The sequence below is a fragment of the Eptatretus burgeri genome, chromosome 9 (assembly GCF_056783735.1).
Source record: "Eptatretus burgeri isolate ZD-2024b chromosome 9, Ebu_testis_v1, whole genome shotgun sequence".
NCBI classification, from domain to species: domain Eukaryota; kingdom Metazoa; phylum Chordata; class Myxini; order Myxiniformes; family Myxinidae; genus Eptatretus; species Eptatretus burgeri.
The window spans coordinates 102,500,925-102,522,994 of NC_140969.1; the positions used below are offsets into that span (position 1 = coordinate 102,500,925).

At 44.9% G+C, this 22,070-nt stretch overlaps 1 protein-coding gene across 2 annotated transcripts in view; it reads right to left on the reverse strand.

Annotated features, from left to right (window-relative positions):
- LOC147020769 (HHIP-like protein 1) overlaps window positions 1-22,070 on the reverse strand; it is a 74,560-nt gene that overhangs the window by 50,445 nt on the left and 2,045 nt on the right. For both annotated transcript variants that reach the window (XM_085896391.1, XM_085896390.1), the window contains exons 3-4: window positions 21,519-21,911; window positions 4,656-4,918 (exon numbers count right to left, since the gene is read on the reverse strand). In XM_085896391.1, the coding sequence (XP_085752517.1) occupies window positions 4,656-4,918; window positions 21,519-21,911 (656 nt within the window). The remainder of the gene's footprint in view (window positions 1-4,655; window positions 4,919-21,518; window positions 21,912-22,070) is intronic.

The window sequence follows — 22,070 nt, forward strand, 5'->3', positions numbered from 1 at the left end:
TAATGCCAACCCACCATGCAACATAAAGGAATGACAGGTTTGTGGTTTCTGGATATTATGACGAAGAAAGAGATGACTATTGAGATGAACTTTTGGGATCGGTTTTTTTTCCCCCTGACATTAATGCTTCTGTGCAACAACCGGTTCACCATCAATGGTTATTTTGTTGGCTGGTGAAATCAGTAATAATATGGATGTTTCACAGTTAGGATCAAAGCTGTGGTAAGTGGTTGTTGTGTTCTCATACTAGTTCTTGAATGACTCAAATATTCAATTTTGACCTTTCTTTTATCATTAAAATCCCCTCACGACAACCATAACTGGAGTGGATTACCACTATTAACTTAGTCTGAACCGGGGGCTTATAGATTGGGTCTCGTCCGTCCATGCGTCCGTCCACAGCCATATCTCAGACATGTGTGGACCAATTTTGTTCAAGCTTGGCACAAAGACGATACGTGATGGGATACATATTCACGTGATTTTATTTCATGATCCGAGCAAACTGCCGACTGGCGGCCATTTTAGTTGAAAAAAAGCCAGATGTTGAACATGCCTTCGACCATTTCTCGGACATGCATTCACCGATCTTGTTCAATGTTGGCAAACAGATAAAGAATGATGGCTTACACAAATACGATCTGATCAAAGATGGCGAATTGGTAGACTGGCGGCCATTTTAGTTATAAATAAATATGGGCTAGCGGTTTAATTCCATACAACAAAATTACTAAAACCATGGAGGCTATGATAGTATTTTATGTCTTTGTCTGGTTGTTTCATTTCCAACTTACTTGATTTTCTTATTTTTACAGAGAAGAATGCCAACATTCCAAAAGTCACCAATGAGAAGTTTTCAACAAAGTTTTTTCGGAAATGCTTCTGCTCATAGCTAGCATAATCATAGCTCGTAGCTAATTAGAGCCATTAGACAAAAGTCTTCCTCAACCCCTCACAGACCTTTGTCTCCAGTCCATGACTTTTTACATCCCGATAGGAGGTGACTCATGCTTTCTGTTTCTGCCTTAAAGAACCTACGCTTGTCCGATTGACTCAGTCCCGCCATTTTCTTAAAGCCATTAGTATTGTGTCCTTGGTCTTGGACATTCATAATGATTTGTTCTCCATCCCAGTTGAGCTGACCTCTTCTTCACCATTCAAATGAACCTTCTTTGTCTCTGCCCAATCTGTCTGACTCTTTTATATATATATATATATATATATATATATATATATATATATATATATATATATATATATATATATATATATATATATATATATATATATATATATATATATATATATTAACCTTCTTGCTCTTTATCGTTTTCCCAGTTGTTGGTGTTTATCTGTTGGTATTTCATTTTATTTCACGCAGGTATTATTTGGCAATTGTTTTGCGCATTTGTTTGTGACATAGTTGGTGGCCCTCTTCCACTCCGAGGTGGAAGAGGAGCGGTGAAAGGCTATCTCCCTGGAAGATCCTGCAATGCATCTTCACCCCCCTGGTGTTTCAATCTTTCCTTCTGAGTGCTGTAATTAAACCTCCCCCTGTAGGATAGAGGAATTCTTATTGCTGTTGTAGGGTTTGTTTTGACAATTAGTGCCCCCAATTTTTAATAGTACCACAGTTTCTTAGACCCCGAGGAGTACTAAAACAACCGTTTAGGGGTTTTTTTGTTTTCATCCTGCACTCACATTTTCTGAAATTTCCGAGCTGAACCGAGCCGGCTGAGACTTTCGGAATGAAATTTCGCATAAATAATGGGAATAAAAAGTATGCGGCATTGACACAACTTTTTTGACCTTGACCTAATTTTAAGGTCATGACATACTGTAATTAACGACATTTTAACATTTTTCACCATAACTCGACTACGGTTTTCCCTATAGGAACAAAATTGCCCTCCCAAGATAGCCTAAAGCAAGTGGCCTTTATGCTTAATTTACATCATACCCCTCCAGGTTAAAGGTCAAGGTCTTACACCCCAAGGAGTAATAAACTACCATTTAGGTTTTTCTCCATTTTTTCTGTCAATGTCCGAGCTGTATCTCGGATCCGGCTGGGACTTTCGGAATGAAAATTTGCATCAACAATGGGAATAAAAAGTATGTGGGTCACTTTGTGATTGCAGACATCTAGTATCAATGTGATATTCCAGAGCTGCATGACTTTCTCAATCAGTTTGATTATTTGGGGTTGATCTTGTTTTTATCATCCATGAATGTGGGACACTTTCAAAAGCTTTCTTATCATCTATCCAGCTTGTGGGTGATTTGGTTCGTCTTCTTTTACATTTTCGAGTCGGGCTTTGTTTAGTAATAGGTAGTCTATTGTTCCATAGCATCTTCTCTGAATCCCTTATGTTCTGCCTCGAGGTGGCCTCGTCTTAAGTGGGGGCACATCATTTCCGTGATGATTCCCGTTAGAAGTTTGTATGTTGTTTGCAGACAGGTTATTGGCCTAAACTTGTGAGGTTGTTGGGTTTCTTCAGATTATGGAATGAGGAGGTGTTACCTCCTGTGAGCGACTCAGCCATTACCTTTTCCTCTTGGATAGGTCAGGTCAGGTATGGGAGCATGCGCCGGAGCTGCGCGTCGCTGCGTCCACTCCAGGAGCCTCCGTCTCACCATCCCCCAGGCAGATTCCTGGCCCATTCCCATCTCCCCAAGATGCCTATCTCAATCTTGGATAAGTTTGTTGAATTATATCGAGGTAGTGATTACTGGAGAGCATCTCGTTGCTTCAGCAAGAAGTTTGGAATTCCATCTGTGTCTGGCCTTTTAAAGTTTGGCGTTTTTTCAAGTTGTTGTTTTTTCTGTTTTTTTTATTATCCTTCATTAATTATCACTGGGGGCATTTCACTTGTTTGTTGTTTTGTTTTTCTTCTCCAAGTGCTTGATCCATTCCACCTCTTTACTGCGTTATTTTTGGTCTTCATCAATTACTTTCCAGAATTGAGTTTATATTTTTTCAGGGAGATTTTAGACATTTGGTTTTTGTTTCCCTAGTCAGCAGTGTAATCTTTTCGGGTTGTTTTCAAACATCTGGTTTTGTTTTCTCCAATTATTGACTTTGTTGAAGTTTTTTCTTTTTATCTTCCTTGCTATCATTTCTATTTAGTTTGTTTTCAGCAACCATTACCTCTAGGTATTTGACCTCGATTTTGTATTTGTTTTGGGGTTTTTTTGCATTGTCTTCATTAGCTTTGGGCTTCAGTTTCCTCTTCTGAATTGCTGCATTTGTCCTGTTTCCTTTCTCAGTTGTTACCTCCACCACTAAAGGTGGATGGAGGTTGTGGTTTCACCCCTGTATGTCTGTTTCCGTGTTTATTTGTGATCAGTATATCTCAAAAATTTTTGGATGGAATTTCGTGGATAGGTTGCGGAGGTGACAAGGACAAATTGATTATATTTTGGTTCAGGCCAAGATCCAGATCCGGCTGAACAGTGGTATGCAAACATAAACTGTTTAGCCTGACAGAGGTATCCACTCTACTGAGTGTCCTTCTCGTATATTTCTGTTATACTTGGTCTCTGCCTCTGGCCCGCTGGTGCCAACCCGCAGTGCAAGCTTCAGCTTCGTTGCATAGTCTCTCGCCGTGCTACTGCAGTCAAGTCCCCTTCGTCGTTCTTCTCATCATCGGCGAGCACCCAGCTACAATCGTCCTTCTCTCTCTTGTCACTTGCTGTCTGGTCTTAGTTTCAATTTATTATATTCTGTCTCCAGTCAGATATTTGTAGATCGTCGACGTTTCTCTTTCAAATCTGTAGAGCAGGATAGTCTCTGTCCTGCCAGCCAATCTTGTTAACTTTATTTGGTCCATGAATCTTTTCCCCTTCCCTTTAACCCCTACGCTTCATGCATGGCATGCATTCTGCAGTAAAGAATGGTTTATGTTTCCTCCCAACTCCAACTTTCCAAATTTGAGCTTTTAATCTGGAGCTTTGCCTTTGGTGGTTGTGAGGCAGGTTGCACCTTCACAACTTCTCACCCCAGTACAGATCCCTCTCTTACTGCAAGACCGATGTTTTGTCACATTTGAGGTGCTGTCATTGTTCCTATCAGCACACATTCCAGCTGCATGGTGTGACTACACAGACACAATGCTTTGTCTCTTAGGGATTTGTTTTGTCACATTTGAGGTCAATTTGAGGAATTGTGACAAATGTGTCACACATGTCACATTTGTCACAAAAAAAATCTCTGTTTGAGATTTTTTTTCTCTCTTTCATTCTCAACACACTATTCTTCTCTCCCCGACACATCTCCATCCCTCAGCGAGCCTCTCCATTTCTTCATCACTCTTTTCGGTCCCCGAGCACTTCCCGCTTCACCCTCCATCCTCCATCCTCAGGCAAGACTGAGGTACTGAGATAGACTCGAGAAGGGGAACCACTAAGAGAGACGGTGAAGTGAGCCACTTACATCTCATGTGTGTGTGTGTGTGTGTGTGTGTGTGTGTGTGTGTGTGTGTGTGTGTGTGTGTGCACGTACATGCACACCTGTTCTCTTTCCTTTGTTGGCTTGTAAACCAACCATCCTGTTGTTGAAGACTTCTTTCATCCCTAAGTTCAGTACATAAAATGCACGAAAAGTACCCAACATTCTCAGGAATATCACCACTTAGACTTTCACCTCCTCACATTACCTCTCCGACTTGGGGTCAACACGGTTGGGGTCGTCAGGCATCACCAAGAACTCACTAATCCGGATCATCTCTCTTCCACCAGAGGAACTCACTGAGTAGTAAACATACAGCTTCCCATTATGGATGTAGTTCGGGTGAAACACCAAGCCCAAAAATCCTCGTTCATCTCCTTCCCAGGGAGACGTCAACACGGCCTCTGATATGTTGAGGAAAGGTCGGGCAAGACGGGAGCCATTATGCAGGTATGCCCATACAATGCCAACCTGTAAGTAAACAAGAGAATTGTACAAGTCAACAGGTGGAGAAATGCATAATAGGTATAACATATAATCTATTAAAGACCAAAAAAAAAGATTAAAATGCACTGCACAAACCATAAGAGATATAATATAGTCAGATAAAATAAATGGTTGAATTATATATCTTTGCAAAGTGCCCAGCTCTCTACTGGAAGTTTCTAGGAAATATTTCGAGAAACTCACATGAACTTTGCCATTTTTCATCACATTCCACATGAGTTTATGAAGAGATCCATCAGAAGAATTCTCAGTAGCGCTTGCCATGAACATGAAAAGAGCAGCTGTGCATGCTTTGGAACTCTTGCCAGTTTGTATGACTGGATTTGGTTGACCGGCGTATGGAGCAGATTTAGGCCTGTCCATCAGATGTGGGTGTAACAGTCAAAATATAAGCTACAGGACTGTTTCAAGAACTCATTTGAGACTTGTTGAGATAAACCTTGAATGATGATGCTCCTACATGGACCATTGCAAAAGTCAAATCACGTATTCAGTACCCTCTACCCCACCCCGCTCGTCCCACCTCTGCCACATTTTGTCTCAACTGATATGGACAAAATGGTCAACGACATTACACTCGGAGTCTAAAACGATGGCACGGAGGTAGCACACCTCTCTTAGAACGACCTTGTCCGAGTTTGGTTCTCAGCATGACTATAAAATGTCACATTAGTGCTTTGCAGGGAGAACGTTGCATCACAAATTGTTCTGTCCCTCGAGTGGATGTTAAGTTGGGTGTTCTGTCTACAAGCATTAGTTGGTGGATGTTTAAAATCATACAGCGTCTTTTCTGAAGAGTAGAGTTAGCGCAGACACCCTGGCCAAATTTCAACCACCTTTAGTCGAATGTCTGACATGGCTAGGGGAATCATTAAAGACTTTGGCCAGAAACTTTCCACGGCTGACCACGCAAGAGGGTGGGAACAATTGGGGCCATTAAATAAGTAGTAGTAGTTAGTAGTAGTGGTAGTAGTAGCTGATATCTGGATTTATGATCCGAAGACTTGATCTTGACCGAAGACCGCCATGGCTGATCTTCATGGTGACCGTCCACGTTTAACGAACACGGGCTGTAGAAAGCAGAAACCTTCAAGAAAAATTACCAGCAATCACAAAGGATGATCCATGAAGAAAATGATGAACAATTGCTACGTTAATATTTCTCAAAAAGATGAAAGTGGCAATGATAGAAGGAAATCCTCCGGTGACAATGAGCTCGTCTTTGGATGCACTGTGGTTCATCAGGGATGTTGTACATGTTGAGCTCACTTACATATCTATGCATGGGTTAATGTTTCATTCATTGATAGTCAGCAGCCCATGAAGATGATGTTCTTAATGTTGAAAGTCCAAGTGAAGCTCAGTCTCGACTCCAGAATATGAAGGTGGTTGGAGACCTTACAACCACGTTCTCAAGTGAAACGAGTGCAAACATATTCTAAGTCAACACTGGCATTTTACCGAATGAGTCACATTTTCTTGGTTGGACTGATTAAACACACGAGAATGGTGGGAAGCAGCAAATATGTTGCCAACTCGTGGCAAGACATCTTGTCCAAACGGAAAAGTTAAACAAAAGAGTCATTGCAAACCTCACCTGGACAAAATGTGAGCATGAGTCTCTTTAGATTTATTTCACTTTCATCAAAGGCTAATAGCAAAAGTTTGTTCATCGATTACATAAACACAAAGACATTAGTAGATATCAGAATACTTTAATGAGATTTATAGGGACATACCATGTGCAAGATTTCAACTGTGGGTCCTAACACCATGTGCTATCGCTTTCGATGGAAAAGGTAAACATGTGTTTCCAGTCTCAGGAGATCCAGAAAACAACATCTGGCTAACCTCAGGACTGAACTTTCAAACTTGCCTCTGCCAAAAACCTGGTGACCCCGGGTCAAGTCTGTCTCTGGAGTATGCTCCCCCTCCATCCCTTCCATCACTCCAAAAGGCACAGCATCCCACATGCTTCAAAAAGGCAGGCAGCGGCCTCTTTCCTCTCTTCAGACCTTGATAGAATCACAAGCTGGTCAAACACTTGCAATATGTTTCTCAATCCTGACAAATCTCACATTTGTGCTCCCTCTCCCATTCTCCCTCTCCCCTCTCCCACTCTCGCCCTCTCCCCCTCCTCTCCCCCTCCCTCGCCCCCCTCTCTCGCCCTCTCCCCCCTCCTCTCCCCCTCCCTCGCCCCCCTCTCTCGCCCTCGCCCTCCCCCCCTACCCCCAGCACCTCTCTCACTCACTCTCTCTCTCTTTTTCTCTTTCGAGAAAGATCATATGGCAAACCCTCTAATCTATTTTCTTAACAATGCTCTTGAAGAGGTTCAGTCACTCAAATGTTTGATCCTCATTATCAGCCATGATATTTCTAGGGCAAACAAAATATTTTAGTTGGCCTCCAGTTCATCACTGACCAAGCATTCTCCATTTTACAAAGTACTTCTTTGGCACATCTGAACTTTTATCTACTTACAAGGCCTTCATCTGCAGCTTGATGGAATACTGCTCTCCCCTCTGGGTTGGTGCCTCTGCCTCACACCTTGCTCTGCTTGATGCCATGGAAACCAAGGCCTTCAAAATCATAGGAATCTCCTGAGATGAAGTTGAGTCTCTGGGCCTATCACTTTCCCATTGTACACAGGTGGGTGTTCTTTCTGTCTCCAACGGCCTCCTTTCTGGTCTTGCAATGTCTGCCTTTTCCATCCTCCGTCTCCCCCCTCCCTCTCCACCACCACCCTGATTTCTGCAGGTCGGTCAGTAACACTCCCAAAATTAAGAATCACTGCTCACCTCCATTCATTCGTCCATCCTTATTCACCACCTGTGGAATAAACTTCCTCAGTCTCTTCAATCTCATTCTTCCCTCCAGGGCTTCAAGACAGCTGTTTATCACCATCTCAGATCGTGTCGCATCCACAATCCTTTCTGCCCCCATTAATCCTCCCCAGGCCCACCTCTGTATGGGTTTCCAGTTTTTATTTCCACTACTTTAACTTAAAGTTTGCAACTGTATCCATCTTCTTCTACCTTGGTTTTCTCCCCTTGCTCGAACTATTCGCCGCATCCCTTGTTTCACCAAGTCCCTCGACGATTTGTCAGTCAACCCCGCTGGTCGCGCGTCTCCTCGCCCTCTCTTTCTGTTGATCTTTTCGTTCTGTTACATCCTGATCTGTTCTGTGTTCTAGCTATTCTACGAGTCCAGACACTATAAAAAAACACACCTAGAACCAAAAAAGAAATAATTATATTCCACGAGCTGGGGTACCCGGCATTGCCTCGTGCTGTTCTAATCAAATTGGCATTTTCAAAATAAAGAAATAAAGAAATAATCGAATTTTGACATTTTTTTCTTTTCTTTTTTTTGTGGGGGCTTAAAATACTTCCCTATACCCACTAAAGAATGGGGTCAGGGATCATTTTATATTACCTTTCACACAGCGACAGAGGCTCAGCCACTGCAGAGTGATGAAAAAAAAAATCCAACATTTTTTTCTAAATTTTCAGAAAATATTTTTTGTTTAAAACCTTCCCCGGCACTCACTGATAAACCTCTGAAAGTTTAACAAAGATCCGTTTTGCCATGTCTGAGAAAAATGGAAACACACACACACGAAGCAGAAAGAAGAGAAACAGAAAGAAAAGAAACAGAAAGTAAAGGTGACACACACACACACACACACACACACACACACACACACACACACACACACACACACACACACACACACACACACACACACACCTCCTATCGGGATAAAAACTCATGTCAGAACAGCTGTACACACAAAGACACAACAAGGTATGTTGAATAATCCACTGTTCCATCTGCAGAAATTTCAATATCCCACTTACACAAAAGTCGTGGAAACACGAACCAAAAGCAATCATTGCAAACAAGGACATGATGCTCACGTACGACCTAATGATCTCACCAAATGTGAACATAGAAAAACAAAGCACTGCGACAAGACATAGGACTCTGATACAAAAAGGAAAAGAAGGCATCGTTGAGGTTTCAGTAACCAGTGAGTTTGGTCTAAATAACGCAGAAATCAAGAAAATGACCAAATATCAAAACCTTAAGAATGAAGTGAAAAGATCCTGGAAGCTGAAGAGCACCAACATCGCACCAGTGATAATTGGAAGGATGAAGAAGAACCTCACAAGTATCCCACAAACCATCCCTGGGAACATTACCACAAAGTAACTACAGTTGGAGGTCGTCCGGGGCTCAGTGACGATCCTGAAAAGAGACCTCGGAACAAAACTGAGAACAACACAACTTGGTCCATAAATCACGATCCTTCACCGAAACGGAGGTGGATACTTCGAGTCCTGGGAGGACTGTGTTCCATCTTCTGAAACACGCATTATGGAGAGAACGATCAACACGCACACACACACACACCGACACACACACACACGCACGCACGCGCACGCACACACACATCTCTCTTATAGCAATTAATTTTAGAAATAGGAACAAATGTTGCTTGTGATAAGTAAAAGGTCTTTGACACCAACTATGCTATACTTGTTGGTTTAACAGCTCAATAATCCTAAAGAGCACAAACTGCTGAATCACACAGCATGAATAACCCTCACATGAGTAAAGGGTGAAGTCTGGCATCGGCTCAGCAGTTCGGGCGGTTGGCTTGAGATCCTAGGGTCCCGAGTTCGAGTGTCGGCCGCTGAATTAACACCAGGTGGGGTTGACGCAACCTGTCATCCTTCCGAGGTCGGCGAAATCAGCACTAGCGTCATAGTAATAGGGGCACTGCATCACCGGCATAGCCGCGTCCCTTACCAACGATGCAATTGGCAGCCTCGAGGCTACACACGAGAGTGGGTATGTGTGTAGTAAAGGGTAGTCCATGGGTGAGTAAAGGGTGGTGCCATAAACCCTAAGGTGAATAGAGGGCTCCACTTTAAGGTGGCAAAAGTTACAAGGGTATACCATTCTCTCATCTCAGTTCCCCTTAAAAAATCAAAACAAACACTTCCACGCTCGGGTTGCTGCCAGTGAACTGGCGTCAAACCAAAGTCCACAGAGTCTGAGCTTCACAGTCAGCAGTGCCCTGGCAATCAACAAACAATTACATGCCAGACCATGTGACCTTAACCATTCACTCCACCGGCTCTTTATTTGGCTGAGAGTAATAATATGACTTCAAGTTACAGCACTTGCTCTCAACAACATGATCTCCGAGTGAGATGCAAAGGCAGGAAGCATGTGAAAATTAAAATGGAGAAAGGCTGTAAAATACTGGCAACAAGTTGAGTAACAAGCTCAAATGAGCTAAGATCCTTGTCCTCTTAATGATGACGTCATAAAAACGAATATGACGTCATTGTGATGTATCAGGTTTGTGATAAATTATCTGTGCTAATGCCCGGCTCGATTCCCACAAACAAAATTCAAACAGCTTACCTAGTTTCGGAGATAATGGTACAGGCGATTTCCATTAGCGGCGATATTATGACGTCAACTTTTTTCTAGGAAGGATTTCCAAAATCGGAGATGGTTACTACCTGCGGGTGGGTTTTCTGCATATACCTGGCAAGTTTCACGAAGATCCGATGAAAACTCTGGGTTGTGAAACAACAAATGTCAAAGAATAGGAATGACGTCATAAAAATTGATATGACGTCATAGTGATGTATCATATGCGCGGCAATTAATCTCTGCTAACGCCCTGTTCGATTCCCGCAAACAGAATTCAAAAAGCTTGCCTAGTTTCGGAGATAATTTTTTAGGCGATTTCCATTAGCGGAGATATTTTGACGTCATAACGTTTTTTTCTAGGAGGAATTTTCAAAATTGGAGATGGTTAGTGTCTGCGCAGGGAATTTGTACATATATATGCCAAGTTTCAGGAAGTTTCGATGAAAACTGTAGGCTGTGAAACAAAAAAGTCCACAAGAAGAAGCAGAAGAACAACAACGTAAGGTTTAGAGATCCTCCACGAGGATCTAAAAAAATAAGGCAAACAAACGTCCAACTAGAACAGCACTCTGCAGAGCACAAACCTCCACCAGGCTGAGCAGTTTACATTTTGTTTGAGCAGTTTACATCCCACTGGGAGGCAGGATCTGGATCCAGACCAGGAGCAAAATCAGCTTGTTCTTGTCACCGAACAAACTCATCCACCAAGTTTTGTCATAACTCGTCCACAACTTTTTGATACATTGTTTTTGGTTCGATCTCTCAATGGTGAATCATTTGTAAAAAATCCAGTATCCAGATCCATATGTTCACCAAAATCGAATCAATTCGTCCTTTTCACAAAACCAACTTTTCCAACATGTTTCATCCGAATCCATCCATAACTTTTTGAGATATCCTGCTCACACAGACAGACAGACAGACAGACAGACAGACAGATAGACAAACAGGAGAGAAAACATAACCTCTGTTCATCTTCGGTGGTGGAAGAAACAATACATTCTCATGTGAAACCATGTTTGGCATTCCCATTTGAGCTCATGATGCTGCAATCCCAGTTTCAAATCCCATTCACTCTGTTGATTTATCCACTGCGTGTGAGAGTGTTGAGAATTCACATAAACTAGCACATTACCCATAGGGTAATGAATTGATTAGATTTAAAAAAAAATACATTTTTAAAGTGTAAAATTACATGTGCAATTCTGACAACTCCGCAACCCCTTCTCCCCCACACCCCCAGAAATACCTCTGGCTACGGCTTCCCCTCCACTCCCACCTCATGTTTATAGAGTACGTGTTGTACCGTCCACCAAACAGTGATGACTCCATTTACACCTTGCTCACTAAAAACATGGACCAACTTCTATCCTCTCATCCTCATATGTGGTGACTTCAATTGTCATCATGCCAGTTGGCTGGGCGTGGGTACCTCTTTCACCTGCCATGGCACTTCAGCAGAAGACTTCTGTGACTCATTAGGACTGATACTACTGTGGATTTGGAAAACTATCGCACTCAACATTCAGGTCCTATAGATTAGTTATTTCGGTAAGTATGTTTTGTAGATAGCTTCCTTGCCCTTGTCTAATGGGTGATTAAATGTAAATGCGCTGCGTAGTTATTTTGATAGTTAGGGTTTTTCTTTAGTTTATTTAACAACACCGACAAGAACAACAACAACAGCGGACCACTCCAGCTCGGAATAAAAGAACAACACAACCCTCTGCTCCCGGCATTCTCCGCACGCTCGCTTGGCAAAGCACCAAGTGGGGAAAAGGTTGTGCCCGCACCCACCGATTCCCTTGGCAAAGCACCAAGTGGGGAAAAGGTTATGCCCGCACCCACCGATTCCCTTGGCAAAGCGCCAAGTGGGGAAAAGGTTGAGCCACGCCGAAAAACGATGAAACGAATGTTGCCTGAGCGAGCGCGCCGGGGAGGATATAAAGGAGCAGAGGATCCTCGCAGAGGGGGTCTGTCTGTCTTGCTGGGCTTTGTCATCATCGTCATCTTCCTTCTCCTCCTCACCACAACCGAGAGCTCGAGTGATGCCAGTCCCCGCAGGAACCGCAAGGGTCGCCCACCAGTGTCCGGGTTCTGCTCGTCTCTCGCCGGACCGACCAGCTTGAAGACCGCACGAGGCAGACAGGTCCAAGATAGGTCTCAATAAAGACCAATTGGTCCAGTCATTTTTGGGGTATTTGTGTGTGCGCGTGTGTCTGGGGCCCCGTCTTTAAGTAGTAAACTGTTAAGTGCCTTGTATATTATTTACATTTCATTTCTATTAGTCGTGATAACTCTGCTTCTTACGTGCTCCCCTCCTTCTCCACCTATTATAAATAAACCCATGTGTTAAATGTATCAGTTCGTTTTTGTGTTTCTTTTATTGGTTTAACATGGTGTGTGTTGGAGAATTAGCCCAGCTGTTGCCGCTGTAAAAGGGACATTTGGACCGACGAAAGCTCGGTGACCATCCGCTCGGGTCGCACACGGTTCTAGTACGCTAGCGACTCGGTCCATACGAGCATCGAGGGTGAATTTCCCCGGTAGTTGGACGGCGTGAGTACTTAGGTAAATTGGAGTTAGACAAGTGGACCCTACCTCATGCCGTCGAAATATTGGCGAACTTCGGTCCGATAAGGGACCCGTCGGTTCCAGAGTTATCCGGGGTGACGACCTATACATGATCCATTCGGTGATCGGTGGAGCCGACTCTACTGCTCCATCTGGTGGTTGTGCTCGTCGCCGACACCTGGCCCCGCAAATTTGGTGTCAGAAGTGGGATTCGAACCCCTCCGTCTCCACGAAATTTACGGATTCGGATCAGGGGTGTAGGGAGCGAACCCCCCGTTTTCCCCAAATTACGAGCATATGAAAATTTATCTCAAACACGCGACATGTCTAGCCAAGACGAGCTGAGGCAGGTGGGTAGTGAGGTAGATGTAGTGTTAGAGGAACCAGAGGCCCAGGACACCACCATGCAGGTCGACCATCCCCTGCAACCGAACCCAAAGGTTGTAATGGGCGCAGTGGCTGGGACGGCGCACGAGCGCCCCCACGTGTAATTTTGCCCATGGATCGGATGATGGAAATGATGGGATGATTGATGAAGGATGTGAACAAAATGGACGCAAATGTGCAAGTGATGGGAAGACGAATGGATGCAAATTTGCAAACACTGCAGGGTGAGATGCAGTGCATGGGGTTGAACCTCCAAGCAGGGCAAGAGGCAATGAGGACGGAATTGGAGGAGGTGAAGGGCATAATGGCAGTTGCGCGTGACGAAACGCGGACAACGGAAGGCAAGATGGCGGTGCCAAGTGGTCGAACGAACGAGTCGAGGAGGAGTGTGGAGGTTTGTCGACCCGCAATGGAGACGGGTGAGGTCGGGATGATGAGAGATGCGGTCACGATAATTAGGGAGACGTTTAGGAAGAGACACGTGGAGGTGACGGAAAAATTAACGGTGACGGAGACGCGGATAATAAAGGAGGCAAGGGGAGAAACTAATAAACACGAGGAGACGACGAAGGAAACAAAAGAGGTGACGGAGACACAAATAATAACAGAGACGAAGAGCCTGGAAGAAACAAAAAAGATAAACGAGGTGACGGAGATAGAAGAAATAGAGGGGAACGAATTAAATGAAACGAAGGACGAGCACACACACGTGGGAGTAATAGGGGACAATGAGGGTGAGCTTGGGGAATGTGTTGGGACCCGATGCGAGAGGCAGGATGGCCTCCTTCAGGGACAGGGGGAGACAGAAAACTCTTCTGAAGTGGACTGCGACCAGGTAGGTTCGGTCGCGCCGTGCGAGGTTGAGGGGAGGTCTGATGTTAACGGGTCCATGCAGAGTTTGGGGGGGTAGAGATCCCGGGACCCCTGTGATAGCGCGAATCCCCAATATGAATGGCACGGTGAGTGTGTTGAAACGTACGCTTAGTGTGAGTGTCATGGCATGCGTGAGTAAGTGCATGAAAATGTATGATGGACATGTCCAGACAGGAGACGGGAATGGCGAGCCTAAGAGGCCGCGTAGAGTTGTTTCACGAACCGCGCCGGTTTCACGGGATGTCGTGTAGGAGGCCCGTTCGCTATTAGCGCATCTTCGTGCAGGGATTTCGGTGCGGGAACGCCTGCGTTTCGGGAAAGACCGTCGCGTGGACGGTAAAAAAGGCGGCGAGAGTTGGGTAAATTTGGAACGAGGGGGTTCCTGTGTGCGCGCGTGTACAAAGCTCCATGTGCTGCACACCGCGCGTTCTGTTCGCGGAACGCGCGGAGCGGGTTTCCAGGACGATGCACACGTGCATGCCTGCACCACCAGCCGTGCAGGCTCAGTGTGCGAGTGATGTCACCGGGAATCTCATGGCATGAATGCTGGGAAAAGAGTGCACGTAGTCCAGTGTGGGGAATTCCCCGAGAATGAGCGCTGCTTGGAATGTGCAGGGTGATGTCAAGGCTGCACGGATCGGCCTTCGGAAGGGACGTTGGCATCGCCCATAGGGAAGAACGGGCACGCCGAAAATCGCCACCATGGCACGGCAGGAAAAAAAAGCCTCGCTTCCAAGTATACGGCCCTGTAGGATGTGGTGGATATCCTGTGATATCGGGCAAATGAAGCACTAGTTAGTGGGAAGGGTTAGTTTAGCTAGACTGGCTTCATGGGGACATGAGTTACTCCTCATGGATCCCGTGGAATGGGTTAGTTAGAGGGATTGTAGGATAGATTTAGAAAATGGATTTTTGAGACAAGGACAGACATGGAATGTGGAGTGGGGATGTAGCTTAGCGAGACGACGACGAAAGCTCGGTGACCATCTGCTCGGGTCACACACAGTTCGAGTACGCTAGCGACTTGTTCTGTACGAGCATCGTCGAGGGTGAATTTCCCCGGTAGTTGGACGGCATGAGTGCTTAGGTAAATTGGAGTTAGACAAGTGGACCCTACCTCACGCCGTCAAAATATTGGCGAACTTCGGTCCGATAAGTGACCCATCGGCTCTGGAGTTATCCGGGGTTATGACCTATACATTCCGGGTGATCGGTGGAGCCGACTCTACTGCTCAATCTGGTGGTCGTGCTCGTCGCCGACGCCCGGCCCCGCAACAATACAATCGGTCAACTTCCTGACCAGGATTTCAACCAACGGTACTCCATCTCCTTTGGATCTGATTTTGACCAATTTCCTTGCTATTTTACCGTGGAGGTTATGCAAGTCCATCGTGGTATCTCCCACCATGAGGCTGAGTCTCTGGGTCCCTCTCTCACCGCAGATCGGTGGTCATTCTATCTTCCACCGTCTCCTCTCTGGCCTCGCCCCCCCCCCCCCGCTCTGTCTGCTATCTGTCCCGCCCATATTTCCGTGGGGTGCTCAAGGTCCACCAGCAACCCCCTTCTGGTAAAACTACCAAAATTAAGAATCACTGCTCACCTTCATTCTTTCCATCCTTTTTTTCCCCCCACCTTTGGAACAACTCCCACACTCTTCAATCCCACTCTTTTCTTCAATCCCACCCCCATCCAAAACCATAATCTTTTCTACCCCATTAATCCACCCCAAACCCACCACCTTCATATTCCCTGCTTTCCGTCCTGAAAGTCCCTGTAGTGTCCGTCTTCTTTACCCCATGTACCCCGCCCCATCCCTCTCCCTTGCACAGATCTCGTGTGTCTATTCCACACTGTTTTGTTCTTCCCTCTCCTGCCCCTCTCGTCTCATGCTCCCCTTGCTATACGTTCTGTGCATTCGCTCTTATACGAGCATTGACATTGTATCAAAAAAATAAAATAATAAAATAAAAACAAAAATGTGTCCAATCTTTACTCTCCACTGTCCCACCTCACCCTATTCCACTCTCAAAAAGGCAAATGGGCATTCCCACATCGAAACATTTAATCATTTCCGCTCCCCTATCATGCGATCATCGACTTCACAGAGACCCATCACAGTCGCCTGTCCAACTCACTTTTAAGAGAGAAGCTTTAAGAGAAAATAGTTGAAAATAATAGCAAGGACTTGCAGAACCTCCACGGTAAAACAGCTTCTTGGGAGACTGCCACATAATTATCTGGGCGGTGTATAAACAACAGACCAATGCCTCTATTGCCGAGGCCAATCTTTACAAGGCCTGTGACGCCTATCGGCTTAAAATCCTTTTAACTGTCGCTTTGGTGGTTTTACACTGAACGGAAAACTTAGAGGGAAGGTATGGCGATTGTGACTATGACAGATTTGAAGAGGACTTTGGCTTCGTATCGCAGTAAGCACCAACATGGTGGTAATGCTATAGAAATTGTGGATGGATTCAGGTGAACTGTCCAACCAATAGGTGGAAATCAGATGCATGCATGGCTCCTTTTATAGTATAGAAGTGTACCGATATCTTACAAATCTGGTCGGGTACAATCCTGTACAAACTGGGCTACAATCGTGGTCAGGGCACCACTCCGACTCAGACTCAGGGCAGGAATTAGGAATTTGTTCAGGGTGCCGGCGATAGCCCGCCTACTCTTCATGAAGGACAATGTGGGATCTTTAATGTCCTCTAATGCTGGCAGATGGGATGCCCAGTTTTAACGTCCATCCAAGGAACAGCACACACATTGATCAAACACCGGGATGACAGTTTATAGCTGGGCTGAGATTCCATCCCAGGCTGGACTGCTTTGAGACAGGTTAGAGGTATGCGTACCTCTTGGTCATCCTGCCAGCCCTCATATAATTTATATAAGATAAATTGCCAGCCTTTATGGCACAAATAGCAAATACCACCCATCACTTCACTGATGGAAATACGAAGGGGGGGGGTAGAAAAAGAGGGGGGAAGAGAGATAGAGAGGGTGGAGGAGAGAGAGGGGGAGAGTGAAGAGATGGAGGGGAAAGGAGAGATCGGAGGGAGGGGCGAGGAGGAGTTTGGGAGTGAGGAGAGTTGGGGGATGGAAACAGTGCGAGGAGAGAGAAAGGGAAGGCAAACGTGCGGTGGAGCATTAGTTACGATTCATGTCTCATCAAAATGCTTCTGCATCAAATAACAGTGAAGATGGAAACAAAATAGTCAAAAATCCATTTTCTACCGGTCATCTTACATTAATTCACTGTCTGTCCGTCCGTCTCTTCCCAGGTACCGCAGAAATGGATGAACCGATCGCAACCATTTTTTGGGTGTGTAATCCTGGGACCCCTTGGAGTAAAATAGGCATAAATATAATAACATGACCCCCTTGACGGCTCCCGTAGGGAGTGGGTGCTTCTAGTACTATAAACACGGCCCAGAGACAAACACCGTCAGGACACGTGCGGAGACAAAACCCGCCAGACGCATCCAGAGCGAAGCCGTCCAGACATAAACACTGCTTGGACACATCCGAAGACAAACTCCCATCTGGATATGTCCGGAGAAAAACTCCTGTCCAGACACGTCCAGAGACAAACATGTCCGGACACGTCCAGAAACAAACTTAAATCCGGACAAAATTACTGCCCGAATACGTTCGGAGACAAAAATCGCCTGGACACATCCAGAGCGAAGCTATCCAGACACAAACACTGCTCGGACACATCCGAAGACAAACTCCCATCCGGACGTGTCTGGAGACAAACTCCTGTCCAGACACGTCCAGAGACAAACACGTCCGGACACATCTAGAGACAAACTCCCATCTGGAAAAAAATACCACCCGAATACGTTCGGAGACAAAAATCGTCTGGACGCATCCGGAGCCAAACTTTCTGGAGACAAACACCCATCCGGACAAGTCCGGAGACAAATCCCGCCCAGACATAACCACCGTCCAGACTCCAGATATGTCTAAAGACAGAGACAGACAGAAAGAGAAAGAGAGAGGGGAGAGGCGAGTGAGAGAGGTGTGGTAGGAGAGTGCTGCACTGTATTGGAGCAAGGATGGGACAAAAAGAGAGAGAGAGAGAGGGATGGGGGTAGGGGAGTTTGCAGATAATATGTCATTCTTTATGAAAACACACACACACACACACACACACACACACACACACACACACACACACACACACACACACACACACACACACACAGACACACACACGCGTGCTTGGCCGATATCGGTTATTTTTTAAGAATCGGCAGGTTGGAATCAGTGTGATTAACGACAACAGTACGTACTGTATACAACCAAAAAGCCTTGGGTATCTTTCACTGAAAATCACGTTACATTTACATTGACATTTCAGGAATATGTTCACAAACATTATTCTTTATAAACAGCTGTGTGTGATGGGTGGGGAAAAAAACATTTGGCTCGGTAATTTAGAAAATACGTTAATATGGCAAACGTCTCAGCAATCGGGTGTTATTTCACAACAACCCACTCAGGATGATGGAGCACCAACCATTCGCTCTCGATGACGTGGCGCTGTACCGCTATTGACTATTGGGTGCTCGGCAAGTAGTTTAAGCACTCGAGCCAGCACACACCAAAATGGTTGATAAGGAACGGCTGGCCAGGCTGTGGCTGCATACCATGTCGATCCCTTTAACTTTAAAGCCGGTCTTCACCGCGCATGCAGCAATTGATGAAATAAATTGGATTCATTCAAATAATGACTTTATCCACAAAAGAGTTGCTGTTTAATGTGGAGCAATCCTCAAAACATCGCAAAGTTTAATCGCCCATGAAATAAGCATTGCAGATAATCCGCCATGTTGCCTGCATGTCTGTGCACACATCACGTGGTACATCAATTCAGGGTCCGCGCAAACATTATAACATTGTTTTAAAACATCCGTTTTTCACCAGATTTGCTTTGATTCTCTTCAGAGCACCTCACAAAACCTCCGAAAATATAGAAACAGATCTGGCAGATGCTGTAGATAGTCAGTCCCTCTGGGGGACACGGCATGAGGTCTTGCATTGAATGCATTAAATCATATAGCTCAATGAAGCTGGTTAATTTTGGCACGTTGCTAAATGTTTTTTTGTTCACTCAATATAATTATCTAAACAGAAGGAAAAGATAAGTTTAATGCTTTGGAAATTTCACATTTTCTTGTGCAGGTATAGAGGAGGGAATATAGCCTTGCTTTCTTATAGTAAATAGGTACATCGGACTTAGTTATAAGACTTGATATCTATCTATAATTCCAGCAATCTGTGTGTGTGTGTGTGTGTGTGTGTGTGTGTGTGTGTGTGTGTGTGTGTGTGTGTGTGTGTGTGTGTGTGTGTGTGTGTGTGTGTGTGTGTGTGTGTGTGTGTGTGTGTGTGACCACTGTTTCTTGACAACCACTGGTCCGATCTAATTGAAACTTGCCAGCTATATTGCTGGGGATCTGAGTATGTGCCTTTTCAAGGTTTGATATCAATCGGACAAGTGCTTCCGAAGTTATGGCCATTTATTTACCAACCACTGACATGACACATTGCTGCGTCGGCGTGGCCGATGGGGAAGAGATTCTCAGCCGCGTTCCCCATTACGGATTACAACGTACGGACTTCCGGATCGTGATGACTGAGTGTATTCTAATAATTTCTCGATTTCTTCTGCGCATTTATAGATAAACACAATGCCCCAATCCCGTCGTCGTTTACGAGAGCGAAGGAACGGCCTGTATGTTTGTTTGAAAGGTTTTTTTTTGTTTTTGTTTTTTGCACGTGCGTTTTTTTCCTTTCTTTTTTTTCTCTTCTCTTCTCTTTGTGTTTTTCCTTGCGAAAAGGCAAAATATGTTGGCGATAATTGAATAATTGGCCATTAAAACTAAATTGCGAATAATCGTAACTGCGATATGCGAACTTCTGGGCCACGCACGTACGTAGACCACGCACATATGGGCACGCGAGAGCGAAGGAACGGCTTGTGTGGTTGTTGTTTCTGGCTCACCGTTTGAAAGCTTTTTGTTTTGTTTTTGGTTTGCACGTACGGCCACGCACGTACGGGCACTCGAGAGCGAAGGAACGGCCTGTGTGGTTGTTGTTTCGGGCTCGCGGTTTGAAAGTTGTTTTTTGTTTAGTTTTGTTATTTTGGCACGTTCGGCCACGCACGTACTAGTTAAGTTTCTTTAAATTATCAGATTTCAAAACAGATTTCAACACTTATTTAGTCCGCATGATAGCCGAGCCTCAAACCCGAAATAATATATCAATGATATACTTCAATTAGTCCGTGAGAGTCGATCGTGGAAAATCGTATCGTATCATGGCTGAAATCGCTCCAAGCTAATCCAAGCTAATTTGAAAACTAAAGCACTTACAAAAGCGATGTATACAGCCATGTGTAGCTATGATGAACAGGCATTCGATAATAAGAGTGAAGAAAGTGAAAAAATAAAAATTTATCATGAAGAAATCGTTGCGGCCTGTTCCAAGTCAAGGCATGGTTGAGCAGGCCAAAAAACATTAGAAAGTGGTGAGAGGAGAGGAGTGAGAGAGTAAAGGAGTGGGAGAGAGATGGGAGGGGAAGAGAGAGGGTGGAGGGGAAGAGAGAGGGTGGAGGGAAAGAGAGAGGGTGGAGGGGGAGAGAGACCCCAGCGAAGATACCTAGGATACGCCTTAAGACCCCATAGAGAGCGGTGACTGAGGATGCGCCTGATAAAGGATATAATTAAATAAGGCCATTAATTATCTTCAAAAGGGGTGCTTTAATTAACCCAAATACATAATTTTCACTCGCACTTCCTTGGAGGTTTCTTCGTACGCATGTACAGTTTCAGGCTGCTAGGTTTTATGGTTTTGGTGTTATGGAGACACACACACACACACACACACACACACACACACACACACACACACACACACACACACACACACACACACACACACACACACACACACACATCTATTAGAAAAGATAGGCCAACCTCTTGCAACAGACCCAAAAGGTTGCATATTAAAGTTGCAAGTTCTACGTCAAATTATCTATCGTCTCACAATATACTTGGTAATACAGCTCATGGATCATATATGGAGGCCTTCTTCCATTAGTAAGAAGCATTTGAAGGCACAACCCTCTCAAAAATGTGAAATCAAGGCCACATTTTCATTGAGTTGGGCACACGATTCACTTTCATCTGGCTATGTTTCCATGACCCTTCCTAATCGATAAGCTTTTTAATATATCCAACAATTTCCGGCATCCCACCTGTTCCGCCACAAAGTAACGGTGGGAGCCATCTCCAGCGTGCACCATAGCAACGGGGTTGCGTAGACCGTTGGCGACTTCTTGCAGACACAGTTGCATGCAACCCCCCGATCCAGGTAACACAAGGCCCAGGCTGGCGTAGAGGCGTGGGTTGTTCACGACGCCTGGGAAGCAATAATCAATGTCATGAAGCTTGAGGTGGTGGCAAACTGCAGCGCCATCGTCCCTGGAGAGGAGGCGTCTGACATGTCTTGGTTCCAGCAGAAGCTCGAATATTGATCGACAACGGTGCAGGATCTGATGGCAATACGCTACGCAAAGACCCGGCAGTGAGCGTTGTGGTGTGCTCACATCTTCTGCGTCATACAAGTGTGCGGCATAAGGTGAACACTCCTGCATTCAAAGAACAAGCAACAATGAACAATGCAACGAAAGAGGGACAATGAAACAAAGAGAAGTTTTTATTCCTTTCTGGTTTCTAATTAACGTTCAGATTCCACACATCACTTCATAGTCTGACGGGGTGCAGCAGAAGTGTCTTATTTATCTTTG